Here is a 16,543-nt window from a genome sequence, read left to right on the forward strand (position 1 = left end):
TTTCGCGATTTTTTTTACCAAAAAATAAAAGGGACCAACAATATTAGCGTAACTCACTTACTTTTAATGTTAAAAGTTTTTTAAAAAACAAAAATAAACCTTTTTTTAAACACTTTAAAAAGTGGAAATGAATTTTCCCCGAAAAGTGCTCCGTTTTTGGGTTATTTCACATTGAAATATTCGATTTTGAATTTGATGAAGAAGAACCTAATTTTCATTAGCTACAACTCTGCTTCTACTGGATCTACAGACCTCAAGCATACACCACTTTAGTTCAGTTTTTTATAAGCTATATTTTTGCTAAGAATATTTTTTCGCTCAAATACTTGGTTTTTGACCCGTGTTGAGCTGGCCCCCCCCACTTGCAAAAATTAAAAAACAAATAGCCCTGATTTATGAGCTATTTATGAGCTCTCATATTCCGCAAACTAAAAATTTTGAGCTCGTTCCACTGAGCAGGAATTTAATACCCTAGTGGGGGAGGGGGCTGAGTCAGCCCCCCCCACTACTTAAAAATAGGAATATTGAATCGGTTTTTGCGGCAGAATTACGAGCTATTTATGAGCTCTTGAAATTATATAGTTTCGATTTTTGAGCTCATCCCCTTCACCCCCAAACAACCCTTTAATTGATTTAACTTAAGAGAAAGATGCTGAGAAAACTTAAAATATATCGTATTGCGGATATAATTCCTATAGCTTATATACTCTAAGAATAAACTATTAAATCAAGGGCATTTCGATTATTGAGCTACAACCCCTTCGCAAGAAAACCACCCTATCTTCCCGGCTTAAGAGAAAGTTGTACTTAAAATGCGTTAAACTAATTATTTGGCGACTACATATCATTTAATAATTTATAAGCTTCCAAATTACGCGCATTTAGATCAGTAAATTGCAATTTATTTTGTATAGTGCAGTCACTGAAGGTAAATATCAACGATTACCTTCAAGTTCGGTGAACCTTCATCGATTTTCACGAAAATTGGTCAGTGGTTAGAGGATACGTCAAGAAACAAAGGTGACATGGTACCACCTTGCACCTTTACCCTGAGGGTGGATACCGCCCCTTTTCCGGGGTGAAAATTATTTTATAAAAAATAATTGCACAAATCAATAAAAGAACAAATTAAAAGCAAAATTTATTATATAAAGTTAATAAAATAAGTCAATACTTTTTAAGTTATGAAAGATCAAAGATTTTAATTATTTGTGAAAAAAATGCATGTTTTGAAGAGGTTTTTTGTAAATCACTGAAAAACTGTAAATTTTTACAAAAAAGTTAATAGTAGTTTAATTCGTATAGCTTATATTCTAAGAATAAACCCTTAAATCACGCACCTTTCGATTATATAGCTACAACCCCTTCGCAAGAAAACGACCCCATTTTCCCGGCTTAAGAGAGAGTTGTTCTTAAAATAATTTAAACTGATTATTTGGCGACTACATATCGTTTAATAATTTATTAGCTTGCAAAATATACGCATCTCAATTATTGAATTGCCATTTTCTTTCTATAGTGCAGTCACTGAAGGTAAAAATCAACTATTACCTTCGATTTCGGTAAATCTCCATTTATTTTCACGAATTGACAATAACAACTGGGGGTTTTAGCCTGGGGTATATGTCACCCCTTCTCGGGAGTGAAAATTACTTTATTAATAATAACCCCACAAATCGAGAGAGGGACAAATTGTAAGCAAAATTTGTTACATAATGTGATTAAAATAAATCAATACTTTTTGAGTTATTAAAGATCAAATATTTTAATTTTTGGAAAGAAAATTCATGCTTTAGAGCGATTTTTCATAAATGACTCAAAAACTGTAAGTTTTTACAAAAAAGTTTTCATCACTAAAATTGAAGCTAATAAAAAATATAATAAATTGCTTACTTAAAAAACCTTTAATGTTAATTTAAAGTAAGTTATTGGTAATTAAATGTATATTTTTTTCCGCGACTGTTCAAATCTAAGGGTTCAAGCTTAAATAACGGGAAAAAGATGCAATTTATAACACTTAGGTACTAAATACTTGTCAAAGTACTTAGAAATACCCATCAAAAATAAGATCCAGAAAAAGTTGATAGTATCAAAAATTTTGATTCAAAATCCGCTCACCAATTTTCGTGAAAATGAATGGAGATTTACCGAAATCGAAGGTCATAGTTGATTTTTACCTTCAGTGACTGCACTATAGAAAGAAAATGGCAATTCAATAATTGAGATGCGTATATTTTGCGAGCTCATAATTTATTAAACCATATATAGTCGACAAATAATTAATTTAAATTATTTTAAGTACAACCCTCTCTTAAGCCGGGAATATGGGATGGTTTTCTTGCGAAGGGGTTGTAGTTCAATAATCGAAAGGCGCGTGATTTTAGAGATTATTCTTAGAATATAAGCTATACGAATTAAACTACTATTAACTTTTTTGTAAAAACTTACAGTTTTTCAGTGATTTACAAAAAACCTCTTCAAAACATGCATTTTTTTTCAAAAATAATTAAAATCTTTGATCTTTAATAACTTAAAAAGTATTGACTTATTTTATTAACTTTATATAATAAATTTTGCTTTTAATTTGTTCTTTTATTGATTTGTGCAGTTATTTTTTATAAAATAATTTTCACCCCGGAGAAGGGGCGGTATCCACCCTCAGGGTAAAGGCGCAAGGTGGTACCATGTCACCTTTGTTTCTTGACGTATCCTCTAACCACTGACCAATTTTCGTGAAAATCGATGAAGGTTCACCGAAATTGAAGGTAATCGTTGATTTTTACCTTCAATGACTGCACTATACAAAATAAATTGCAATTTACTGATCTAAATGCGCGTAATTTGGAAGCTTATAAATTATTAAATGATATGTAGTCGCCAAATAATTAGTTTAACGCATTTTAAGTACAACTTTCTCTTAAGCCGGGAAGATAGGGTGGTTTTCTTGCGAAGGGGTTGTAGCTCAATAATCGAAATGCCCTTGATTTAATAGTTTATTCTTAGAGTATATAAGCTATAGGAATTATATCCGCAATACGATATATTTTAAGTTTTCTCAGCATCTTTCTCTTAAGTTAAATCAATTAAAGGGTTGTTTGGGGGTGAAGGGGATGAGCTCAAAAATCGAAACTATATAATTTCAAGAGCTCATAAATAGCTCGTAATTCTGCCGCAAAAACCGATTCAATATTCCTATTTTTAAGTAGTGGGGGGGCTGACTCAGCCCCCCCCACTAGGGTATTAAATTCCTGCTCAGTGGAACGAGCTCAAAATTTTTAGTTTGCGGAATATGAGAGCTCATAAATAGCTCATAAATCAGGGCTATTTGTTTTTTAATTTTTGCAAGTGGGGGGGGGGGCAGCTCAACACGGGTTACTTTTTGAGTTATTTCTGAAAAACCGTCCAAAAACATGTTTTTTCTGTTAAAAATGAACATGTTCACTTGCAAATAACTCGAAAAGTATTGACTTAGGGAAAAAACTCTATAGAACAAAAGTTGCTTAAAATTAGTCATTTTATCCAATTCCGGACTTATTTTGAATGTAAATTTTTCACTTTCGAGAGGAAGGTATTCCCTTCCATTTTTCAAAAATGGAGGGGATGTAGAATTGTAGACTTTTTCTTATACCGGGTGTCCACTTATATTTTCCCCCATTTTAACTGCCTATAACTTCTAAACGGCTCAAGATAGAAATATGCGGTTTTCGCTGAAATGTTTTATTTTAGTAAAAGTTTTGTTTGAATGGATTGAATTTTTTATATCGCTTTCAAATACGAAAAAAAATGGCGGATTTTGTAAAAAAACGTTGTATACTTTTTTTTTAATGGAACACCCAGTATATTTTTTTGTAAATGGAAACAAAGGTCATTCACCTATCCAGCGATATAAAGTTTTTCAAAATCGGTTGTCAAATCACTGAGTAATTAATTTTTAAAATGAGGGGTGCAACGTGGATATCACATACCTAAATAACATAACTGAGCAAAATGATATTATGTTATGTGATTTCCACATTGCATCTCTCAGTTTAAAAATTAATTGCTCAGTAATTTGGCAACCGATTTTAAAAATTTTTATATCACTGGATAGGTAAATGACCGTTTTTTCAAGATACAAAAAAATATACTGGGTGTTTTAATAAAAAAAGTCAACAACGTTTTTTTTTCAAAAATTCACCATTTTTTATTTAAAAGCGATATAAAAAATGGTCACTTACCTAAAAACTTAAAAAAACGATCATTTATCTATCCAGCGATATAAAAATTTTTAAAATCGGTTGTCAAATAACTGAGCAATTAATTTTTAAAATGAGAGATGCAATGTGGATATCACGTAACTTGGTTAGTTATGTTATTTAGGTATGTGATATCCACGTTGCACTTATATCGCTAAATAGGTGAATGACCTTTCTTTCAATTTTCAAAAGAATATACTGGGTGTTCCATTAAAAAAAAGTCAACAACGTTTTTTTCAAAAATCCGCCATATTTTATTTCGTATTTGAAAGTGATATAAAAAATTCAATCCATTCAGACAAAACTTTTCCTAAAAAAAAAAGATTTCAGTGAAAATCCCATATTTCTATCTTGAGCCGTTTAGAAGTAATAGGCAGTTAAAATGGGGGAAAATATAAGTGGACACCCGGTGTAATAATAGACAATTTCAACTACCTATTCCCAAATTTTCATACTTTCTTTATTTTTTTTGGGGTGAGATTGTTCTTTGATCGGGCTATAAGGTTTATGAAGAAAAAACATATTGTAGTCTTCAACTTACCGTCATTTTCCTGATCTGCGCAGCGTATACATCTTTAATGTTGGTGTTCTTAAGACGAACATCAAACACAAGTTTCTTCAAAACGACTTCCTCTAGTTCGTTTATGTGCGTTTTATTAAAAGTCTTTTTGATCATGGCCAGTTCTAATTCGTTGATGTCCACAACTTTACCGAATTTTTCGCACATCATTTGCTGGATTGTTTGGATTAATCCCTTAATTCTACTTCGCATGTAACGCAGATCTTTCTTCATTCTTGTTATGTGTTCTAAATAGGTTCTAAAAAATGCAATCAATACTTAAAATTACATAATTTTACTCACAAAAACCAAATAATCTAATCAACGCAGAAGGCAAACTGATTTCAAGCCCAGAAGAACAAATAAACATGTGGGAAGGCTATATAAAGGTGTACGTCAACTAAAAACAACAAATCTGCAGGAAAAGACGAAATACCAGCTGAACTACTGACGTTAATCAACGAGGAAAACTTCGACCTTTTCCTTGGGCTATTAAATAGTATTTATTGTACAGAAGCGATCTCTAAAAGATGGCTGGAATCCGTCTTCATATAGGTCTGGATCCCGCGTATGAAACAAAAGTTGATTAATAGCAAGCTGAAAATTTGTTAATAGCTTAACGGTGTCTAGCCGGATATACTTTGATATATGGGAACACTGGAACAGGGGCAGTTTTAATTGTGGAACAGGTTAAAAATTTGGAACGGTCAGACCACGAAAACGGTTATTTTGTCCGACAGAACAGACTTAAACTCTCTGAACAGAGATTAAACTCTTCTTCTAATTCTTCTTCTTCGTCTTTTATATAGGCAGTACTGCCTATTTTTCTTCAACGGTGCCTTTCATTCTGCCCCTAAGTTGTCATTCCATCTTTTTCTTGGGCGTCCTATACTTCTCCTGCCTAACGGTGACTTGTCCATGGCTATTCTTACTATCCTTGATTCAGACATCCTGCTTATGTGCTCATTCCACTCTTCTTTTCTGTTCTTTACCCAAGTATTTATATTGTCTCCCCACATATGCGTCTGATTTCTTTACTTCTTACCCTATCCTGTAGTCCTTTTCCAGCAATCCTTCTTAAGATCTTCATTTCGTTGGTTTCCAGATGTCTTCGTGTTTTGCTTGTACATATCTGGTCTTGTTTCGGCCGTGTAAGTCATAACTGGCCTAATAACTGACTTATATATTCGGGCCTTTGTTTCCAATCTTAGGTGTTTGTTTTTCCAAATTGTGTCGTTTAGGCATCCGGCCGTTCTACTGGCTTTAATTATTTGGTCTTTTACCTCTTCTTCGATATTGTTGTCGGCTGATAGATTAATTCCCAGATATTTGAAAGTCATTACTTGTTGTATAATTTGATTGTCTAACTCCAATTTGCATCTTATTGGTTCTTTGGCAATTACTGAGCTTTTTGTTTTTTGGGCTGATATTTTCATATTCATTTCTTTTGCGTTAATGTTGAACTCGTGCAATAATCTTTGTAGGTCGTCTTCGCACTCTGCTACTAACACGGTGTCATCAGCGTAACAGAGTATTTTTATCTCTCTATTGCCCATGTTGTACCCTCTTTTTTTCTTCACTTGTTTTATTATTGCATCCAATATTATGTTAAACAGTAGAGGGCTTAGTGAATCTCCTTGCCTGATTCCTGTGTTTGTTTCTATGGGTTCTGCTATTATTCCATTGACTTTCATTTATATTTTATTTCTTACATTTCTATCAGTTTTATGATATCCAGTGGTAAATTTTTCTCATGTAGTAGGTGTATCACATCTTTTAATTGGATTCTATCAAACGCTTTCTCTAGGTCTATGAAACAGAAAAAGGCTGGTTTGTTATATTCTAATGATTTCTCCGCTATTTGCCTTATCACAAAAACTGCATCGTTACATGATCTTCCACTTCTAAATCCTTGTTGTTCATCCGATATATTTATGCACGCCATTATTTTCTCCATGCAAAAATTAGACTGCTATTTACTACCTGTCATAATTCCTGTCATTTGACATATTCTACATGTTCCACTTATTAAAACGCCCATTTGGTGATAAATAGAAGTCTGATTTTTGCATGAGAGTTTAATCTCTGTTCGGAGAGTTTAAGTTTGTTCTGTCGGACAAAATACATGTGCCGTTTTCGTGGTCTGACCGTTCCAAATTTATAACCTGTTCCACAATTAAATCTTCCCCTGTTCCAGTGTTCCCATCTAATACCACTGCAAAAAAAAACGACAAATTATGCCAGGGCTTCTGCCTTATAAGTTTATTAAATAACATTCTGAGACTTTTCTTGCAAATCATAGAAAACAGAATATCTACATAGAAGATGTGACGAGGTCACCGGTCAAGAACAATAATTTGGCTTCAGGAAAAGCATGGAGACATGAGAAGCAATATCATATCTTCAAACACTGGCACGAAGGTGCAAAGATCAACAAGCATACCTTTTTGTCTGTTTTATAGATTTTAAAAAGACGTTCGACCGGGTGTAGCATTGGACCTGATAGACATATTGAACGACATCGGAATCGACAAAAGAGGTTTTATCAAAATGAAAAGCTTATTTTGTAACAGTAGCATTAATATCAGTCTTAGATGTCGCTTTCTGCAATGCTATGTATAGTCAATACTATTGTATGGAACGAAGACCTGGACGCTCAACATAACGCTAATGAACAAGTTAGAAACCTTTGAACTCTGGCTTTGTAGAAGGATCTTGAAAATACCTGGGACAACCCACATCACCAACGAAAATGTCCTGAGGAGAATAGGTACAGATAGGGAGCACGGTAGGTGCCAGATATCATGGCTTAAAAATATCAGAGATTAAAAATATCAAGCCGCATTGGACAGAGACGGGTTTGCCAGTGTAGTCGCTAACCTCCACTAAAGGAGAAAGCCTCAAGAAGAAAAGATATAATTTGAATAATGAGGCAATGAAAAACTTTGGCTTTGACAAATGACTATGACACAAAAAATTTCTATTTATATGGAGTTTTCACGTATACGGTATTTGTACCGCACGATTTTTAATCGAATTAGATATACTTACTCGTATTTCATTTTTTGCTGCAAATTTTCAAATTCTAAACCACCAACCCTCTTGTACAAGCTCGAGAGAGTCGATCTGGAAAACACCAAGTAGTCCGATATTTCGTCCATTTCAGGATTGTAGTCGTGGATTTGATCCAGGTTCAGTATTACTGTGCACCTTACTTGATTCAAAAGTCTTTGCTTTTCTTTCTGAATATAATTGCAAATGAAGTATTCGTGAATGATTTTACTAGAATAACTAGAATATTAATATTAAGTATATAGTACGAGATCCCACTGCAAAATCACTACCTACGATCATAACGTAATCAATTAAAATCGCATTTTTATATAAATTTAACAATAGAAGAATACATTGATAACAGGTTGACAGTCAAAAACTGGCCGCAAATAGTTTTAATTAAATTATAGTAATTAATTGGGGTGTACAGTTAGTTCGCGTCCATAGTAGAATACTACACGTGCACCCTGGGTAACGCTAAATGAACTAGCAAATACTGGCGGTCAGATAATCTCAGGATTTCCTGACCAGAGATACATTACAATACCGATAACCGTTATCAGAAGGCAAATTAACAAAAATACACAAGGCCCTTCTCAGGACCCAACGACTAGAAAACTCGGACCTATGATCCGAATTTGTCACTTAAATGAAGAAAGCATAAGCTATTCAAAGAGCCAGTACTTATCAAAATTAAAAAAAAATAACGACATCGATCTGGTCGCTTTACAGGAAACATACTGCGAAACGGAAGAACAAGTGCGAAAAAGGGGAAAATACCTGGCTTCGAACTACTGGATGCCACGTACCATCGATCATATGGCACAGTTTCCACGTGTACTAATGATGAAATTCATAATGTAAAAATTGGAAGCATCACCGTTACTAACACCTACAAACCACCAGCTATATCCTGGCTAGCTCAAGTCATCCATACACATCCTCACCCGTCGATATACGTAGGGGACTACAACAGTCACCATGAACAGTGGAAATATAAACAATGCAACATCAATGGTAACGCGCTAGTAAAATGGGTGGAGGACGAACATCTCTCACTTAAGTTTGATGCTAAAGACCGACCTACATTCATGTCAGCAGCATGGAAGCAGGGTAGAGCCCTGATCTATGTTTTGTCTCTACTAATAAAAGCGGGAAAACTTTAGAAGTTCCACGAAAAGTAATGGACGACTTTTCACACAGTCAACACCGCCCAGGGATCATAGAGGCAGGAACCCAAATTCCTATAATCACATCCATCCCTCGCCCACGGTGGAATCTGAAGAAAGCTATTTGGAGTAGGTTTTCTGCGAAACTGGACAAGACTCTAGGCTGGATACCCCCTACCAGCAGAAATTACAAAAGATTCGCCGGAGCCGTAATAAGCACGGCCAAAAAGCATATACCAAGAGACTATCGAAAAGAATGCATTCCTGGTTGGTCCCATAACAGTGAAGAACAGTACCAAAATTTTCTTGAAAGTGGCGATCAAGAAATAGCAGATGAACTGCTCCATAGTCTAGCTAGATGCATAGATGCAGTGAGACAACAAAATGGACGCAAACTGTAGAAAGTTTTAATTTTCAAACATCAAGCAGGCAAGCATGGACACTACTAAGAAAATTAGGAAGCGGAACTCCCATAACAATGAACAAAAAAACAATTAACCCAAACACTATTGCCTCACATCTGGTATCAACATCTAGAACACCGAAAGACAAGCCACATACAAGCAAGGTAAAACGAGAGCTTAAAACTTTAAAATTACAATCTACAGACACCAAATACTCCAGCCCTTTCATATTTTCGAATAAGTCACTATTGCTCTCAAGGATGTAAAGCCAGGTAAAGCCCCAAGCTGCACAGATCAGGTTCTTTCACTTACCACATTTATTGAGGCAGGGTTCCAGAGAAAACTTAAAACTGCAGCCGCATTCATAGATTTAACAGCGGCCTACGATACAGTCTGGAGAGAAGGCATGATGTTTTTCCACTCTAACTTTTCCCATGCGTCACGATTCATTTTTAAACAAGTTAAATCAAAAAATTAATTGAAACGTACGTCGATGTGTATTATAATCAGAGACATGTTAACCGTAGACGAGGCTAGTCATATGCCACTCAATGCATCAGGTTGTAACGCCGATATCAAGGACGCCATTGGTCAATATTCATTTTGAGTGGTCTTGCCATCTTTGTCCGTCATATGAGCGGAGCGGTATCGCTTAGTAAAAAGAGACAGATAGACCACCGATCGACTGCCGCGCGTTACGCTTTTTTGCTCAGTATGCCTTGTCTACGGTTGACATGTCTCTGATTATAATATACGTACCAGTGATGTGGGATACGTACGAACTGTCAGAGTGTCAGTGATAATAATTGGGAAATGGCTATTACCCCGGTGGAGGTATTTTATAAAGTTATTTTATTGAATTTTTTAATCTTTTTTTCTCTATTGAGAAGATTGATCGACCCTACATTAAACATCTTCAACACCATACCTGGTATAGAGATAGAGATATAGAGTATTACTGGTATAGAGATAAATATAGAATGGTAATAAATAAATTAAAAAAAAACAAAAGGTAAACAGTAATCTCGAAAATAAACTAATAAGTTTCCATTCGACAGAACTATTGGGACCGTGCAAGTTCGGAAGAGCGACACCTGGTTTCATACCTCAGCAACATTTTTAGCACTTTTAATTATATTTGCCAATTATAATTAGTCCTGGTTACTGGATAATTGTCAAGGCCATAGCCCAAAAAAGAATAAGAAAAAAAAGTAAGATTAAGGTTATGTTATTAAAAGGTAAACATTTTACTACAAGCAAAATACCATTATGCTTTTTCTCATGAGGATCTTTCAGTGCGTCACAGTTTTTCGATTTCTTTCTAACGCATTAAATTGTCTGTGACAGAAAAAAACGCACGTCGGTGATTGCATTTCGTCGGTGACATTTATAACATTTATTCTAGTTGTCAATAGATGTCGCTATAATCGAAAATAAAATAATTTGCGAATTATATAATATATCTACGAATATAATCTAAATAATTTAAAAGATTATACAAATCAAAGAAAATACCATTTTATAAATGCAATAAACAAAATTCATTTGTTTTTATGTCAAATTGCAAATAAAATTTGACAACTATCAGATTTAAATAAAATGTCATGTCACTAAAATGTATATTATCACGGACTTACCTTTTTTTCTATCATTTGTGATGCACTGAAAAATCCTCAAGAAAAGAAGCATAATTAAATTCACTTTAATAATTGCATATCATATCAATATTGTATATTATCATATATATCAATATTGTATTGTATTGTATCAGTAGGTATAAAATATACGTCAATTTGACAATTTCAATTAACAATATGAATTATTTAAGAAATATATTTTAAGAAAGTTGCAAAATTTGTCCGCTATACGTTATACGCGCACGATCGTTTCTCGTATCCAATCCCGGATTAAGAATCTTGAGGCTCCTAGGCAACCCAAGCTAGGAGGCCCCTTAACCCTTAAACGCCCAACCTTTTTTAGGTTCCATGTACGCCCAAGGGTGGGTAAAAAATGTCCACCTCGAAAATAGCTAATATATTTATTGAGAGTTGTTGAAAATGGATTAAACTTAAAGAATCTTATGCTTAATAAACACAGCATCTTCTAAAATATTAATATAAACAATTTACAAACCTTACAACAAAATTAAAATGTACATCAAAATTAACATACCAGTAAAAGCCAGTAATTCAGATTTGTCGATTTTCTCCATATTCTTTCTTTCAGCATCCTCATTTGCGGATAATTATGTAGATTATGTAATTATACATCGATAATTATATGGATTATCTTCCTACCAACGAGAAATTATATAGAAACATTTAGTAACAAGTTTTGCCAAGGGTGTACTTTTTATGCCCATCCATATTTAACTCAAGATGCTGCTTTTATTTTCAAAAATATTGGTAGAACCAAATTAACATTCGATAATGGGCTGTCTTTTTAACAATAAATAATTTAAAAAAAATTTAAACACGTAATAAATATGTTACAAGGGAATACGCATTAGGTGGACATTTTTACCCACCCTTGGGCATTTAAGGGTTAAGAAACTTTTGTCTTTTCCCTCCAAAACCTCGAATAACCCCTCCATCTCCGAGCGGTATACCTTTGATATATTAGTGAACATTTCGTAGACATAAAACTTAAATTTTTGTTTCATTTTGTAAAACGTAAGTTTTGTAAAAAAAATATATTTATAAAAATATATTTCAAAGTGATTGATAATTTCTTAATCTACTTACTTGATAGGCTTCTAACGAGTTAATACTTTGCTGATACTGAGTTTCAACTATTCGCAATTTTCTGGTACTCATTTCAATATTTTTGTTAATAGTATCTACGACACGTTGAAGCTCTTTAATATTTTGCTCGATTGTATGTCTAAAACAAAGTTAAAAAACGTAAAACATTTGTTTAGCATTTAATAAAGTTAGTCCATGTGGTGAGACCGCTCCCGTCTAAAAAAATTTCTGATTCGGTTTCTTTGTGGATTTCTCCTCAAAAATGTCACCTTTAAACAAATCTGAAGGGTGCCGGGCTGAATTTTTGGGGGAAAATTGTTTAAACAATTTTTTTAAACAAATAGAAAAGATCACCTTTTTTGACTGGATAGTTTTCGAGTTATAGGCGATTTAAAATCTGAAAAATGCGAAAATACGCATTTTCAATGCTTAAAAACTCATATTTAAATTAGTATTTTTGAGATTGCCAAGTACTTAAATTGTAGTTTAAACATTCATTTTCAAGATTCTGCAGACGGATCGATTCTAACATCAAATTACACCGTTGTTCTTTAACTGCTAATTATGCGTATCCATCCGATTTTTTTGCCGGTGCGTCGTGCACTATTTCCAAAAATTTCCTATTTTCATTCTAAATAAAATAGGTTTCGTGTCATTTTTCTCAAAAGTTAATAGTTTTAAAGTTATAAGCGATTTAAAATCCGAAAATGCGTATTTTCGCATTAATATCGAATTTTAAATCGCTTATAATTTTAAAACTATTACCTATATTAATTTTTTTTCAAAAAATAACAAAAAACATATTTTATTTAGAATATCCCAAAGAATCTAAAAAATATATTTTTAGGGGGAAATAGGAGATTTTTGAAATAAAGCAAAATAAATCGGATGGACACGCATAATTAACAATTAAAAACGGCGGTCTAAATTAAAGATAGACCCGAAAACTCTTCATAATCTTAAAAATGAATGTTTAAACTACAATTAATGTACAAAAAAATCTAAAAAAATCTGCTGATGACGCCTGCAATGGTAGAAACAGCCTGTCCAGCGGGTGTGCATCCCTCTGAATCGAAAGCAAGCAAAACCATCATTTATTATTTTTCTATCTTTACTCGGATTTGAGTACTGAAAGTTCCTCTTCTGTCCTTTTTTCCTAGACGAATGAAAACGGAATGTGATCGTTTCCTTTTCATTTTCTATATTCGTCGTCTGCGGTCTTATTAATTGAAAAAGTCGCAGATTAAGGATGTACCAGAAAGAACTTTCAACACGAATAGTCTCAGATTTAAATAACTATTTACCATTTTTGGTGGATTCTGCATCTGAGACTCTTCAATTTGTTAAGAGATGTCGCTGTATCGCGTCCTAATGTGGATTTTGAATTATCTTTCAGATTCCCTTTAAATTGATGGTCCGGCTGTTTTTCGATTCAGAGGAGTGCACGCTAACGAACGCTGCTGATGACGCCTGCAATGGTAGAAACAGCCTGTCCAGCGGGTGTGCATCCCTCTGAATCGAAAGCAAGCAAAACCATCATTTATGACTAAAAAAATCTATTTCGGGTCAAAACAGGTGATCTTTTGTATTCGTTTAAAAAAATTTTTTAAACAAATTCTGCTCAAAAATTCCGCCTGGCACCCGGCACCCAGATTTGTTTAAAGGCAACATTTTTGAATAGGAATCCACAAAGAAACCGAATCAGAATTTTTTTCAGATGGGAGCGGTCTCACCACATGGATTAGATATATAGAAAATTATGCTCATTTTCATAGTTGATTTTTTCGTGAACAGAATAACGGATTTCTCTAATTTTTTTTTTATTATTTTAGATTTTTCTTTGGTATTTACACAGTTGGGAAAAGTTATACTCAAACTACTTTTTAACTTATAGTAGGTGGAAGAAATGACATGTTTTTCTTATGTTAAGTTTGAGACGCTCTGTAGGGAGGACAAGGTACAAGTGTGGGTATATATTGAAATTGTATTGTAGTCTTATGTTTTGTGAACAATTTGTTTTTTGAATGTCCCTGATATCTGTAGAAACAAAGAAAATAGGTGGTTTTACTCTTTAACAAGTGTTTCAACTGAAACAAAACTAAATTAACAATAAAAATAACAGCTAACAAAACTTTAAAAACAGAAAAACACATAACGTAAACAGTTCTTATCGATACGCACAAGAGTTATTTGTCGACCAGGTAAGCGGTATGCACAGCACAACATAAGATAGACGAGATTGTTTAATTAAGGCTCTGTGGTGGAATTTCCTCGAGAGTAAGTACGGAATTGGTGTCTACGTGGAGGCTGTTTAAATAAGGAGAGGTACATTACACATATTCGTCGTCGTGGATGTGAAGAGAGCAGAAAGAAACATTCCAAGTTTTGGAAATGTTCCATTTTGAATGAAACAACATATTCACTTAGCTCTCTTCACTACAACATGGAACCTTTCTTTCTGATTGCGATGCTGCAGTGAAATCATTTTTGAGAAAATGTGGGTTAGCTCTCTTCACATCCACGACGACGTATTTTTTTCTTGGAACACTCTGTTCCTTTCGCACTATAGATATATGTATATGATAAGACATGACCTCCTCACGTATCGCATGTCGTCAGTTAAAACACATATTAAAGAGTAAAACCGCCTAGTTTGTTTGTTATTAAAGATATCAGAGAAATTATTAAAATAAAATGTTAACAAAATATGAGACTACAACATTTCGATGTAGACTCACCTTTGTACTTTTTCCTCCCTACAGGGTGTCTCAAACTTTTGTTTAGGTTAAAACAAAATTGGTTATGTACAGTTACGATCACTGAATAGTTTACACCTTAATTTTTATATTGTAATACTCTACAATTGCAGTGTCGTACGGATTTGATAAATGTCAAAGTCAAAAAATTCGCTAGTGTTAAAAAATAAAATAAAACGATATCAAACTCCTCCAAAATGGTTAGAATGCATTTGAGTGATATGCAAAAAGCAAGAGCAATTGCCAAACTCGAAGAATGTTGTTCACTAAGGAAAGTTGCTGCATATTTGTACGTGAGCCATATGCGCATATGGGAAATCAAAGAAAGATGGGATAATTATCACTCTATAGCAAGGTTGGGCGGTTCAAGGGAGCAGAAGATCTCCACAGATCAGCAGGATGAGTTGTTAGTAGATTATTTGAGAGAATCTCCTTTTGCCAGAGCTCAAAAAGCTAAAGAAGAGACAAGCGTTTCCGGGCAGTATTTGCACTGAACGTAGAATAATTACACAGATTATTGTTTATTATTTAACATTGTTTATCATTATTTAATATAAAATAGATTTAAAATAAAATGGATATTTTAAAACCATAATTCCCTATTTTCGTTACCTATTAAGTTACCATAATCCATTTTATTCAAAAAACTTCTTTCTATACGATCCATTTTGTTAAATTTAAATTTTAAATTAAAGGTTTAATTAAACGTCACTTTGACGTAAAAGGTGGATTTAACAAGGTAAAAATTAAAAAAATTGGCTCCTAGATACGTAAGCCTGTAAACTATTCAATGATCGCAACTGTACATTAGATGGACCAGCGATTTAAAATTTTATGTTTTCGACGTTGCCAAATATACAGTTTCTGAGATATACAGATAATATGCGTATTTTTAAATAGGAACACCTTTATATTTTATAATCTTCTGTTACAGTTTTTTTATTGCCGATGCAGCATATATCATACTAATGGCCCATATGGTTTTATTGTCAATAGGTAAGTCATAATTTACTGTCGGTAGATACGTTGTGATAGTTTTTAACACTTATATCTGCATCTAAATTATTCATAAATGTGAAGAAAGTGGACATGTTCGAGAACTCCCAAAAAGTGGTCACCCTAGTATTACAGAGGAAACAAAAACTGACATTTTTGTCGACGGTTGAAGGTCCTCATAGGGCTATCAGTCAAACAACTATTCGTAGTTATACAGGGTGTAACAAAAATACAGGTCATAAATTTAGTCACATATTCTGGGACCAAAAATAGTTCGATTGAAACTAACTTACTTTAGTACAAATGTGCACACGAAAAAAGTTACAGCCCTTTGAAGTTACAAAATGAAAATCGATTTTTTCCAATATATCGAAAACTGTTCGAGATCTTTTATTGAAAATAGACATGTGGCATTCTTATGGCAGTAGTATCTTAAGAAAAAATTATAGTGAAATTTGGACGCCCCATAAAAATTTTATGGGGGTCTTGTTCCTTCAAACCCCCCAAACTTTTGTGTACGTTCCAATTTAATTATTATTGTAGTACCATTAGTTAAACACAACATTTTAAAAACTTTTTTGCCTCTTAGTACTTTATCAAAAAGTCAGTATTTATCGAGATATTTT

At 33.5% G+C, this 16,543-nt stretch overlaps 1 protein-coding gene across 1 annotated transcript in view; it reads right to left on the reverse strand.

Moving 5' to 3' along the window:
- The window catches only part of LOC114340030 (cilia- and flagella-associated protein 44), a 120,940-nt gene that overhangs the window by 12,756 nt on the left and 91,641 nt on the right, over positions 1-16,543 (reverse strand). Inside the window, exons 24-26 of the mRNA XM_050659667.1 lie at positions 12,166-12,304; positions 7,846-8,036; positions 4,777-5,053 (exon numbers count right to left, since the gene is read on the reverse strand). Of these exons, the coding sequence (XP_050515624.1) occupies positions 4,777-5,053; positions 7,846-8,036; positions 12,166-12,304 (607 nt within the window). The remainder of the gene's footprint in view (positions 1-4,776; positions 5,054-7,845; positions 8,037-12,165; positions 12,305-16,543) is intronic.

Source organism: Diabrotica virgifera, chromosome 8 (assembly GCF_917563875.1).
Source record: "Diabrotica virgifera virgifera chromosome 8, PGI_DIABVI_V3a".
Taxonomy (NCBI): Eukaryota; Metazoa; Arthropoda; class Insecta; order Coleoptera; family Chrysomelidae; genus Diabrotica; species Diabrotica virgifera.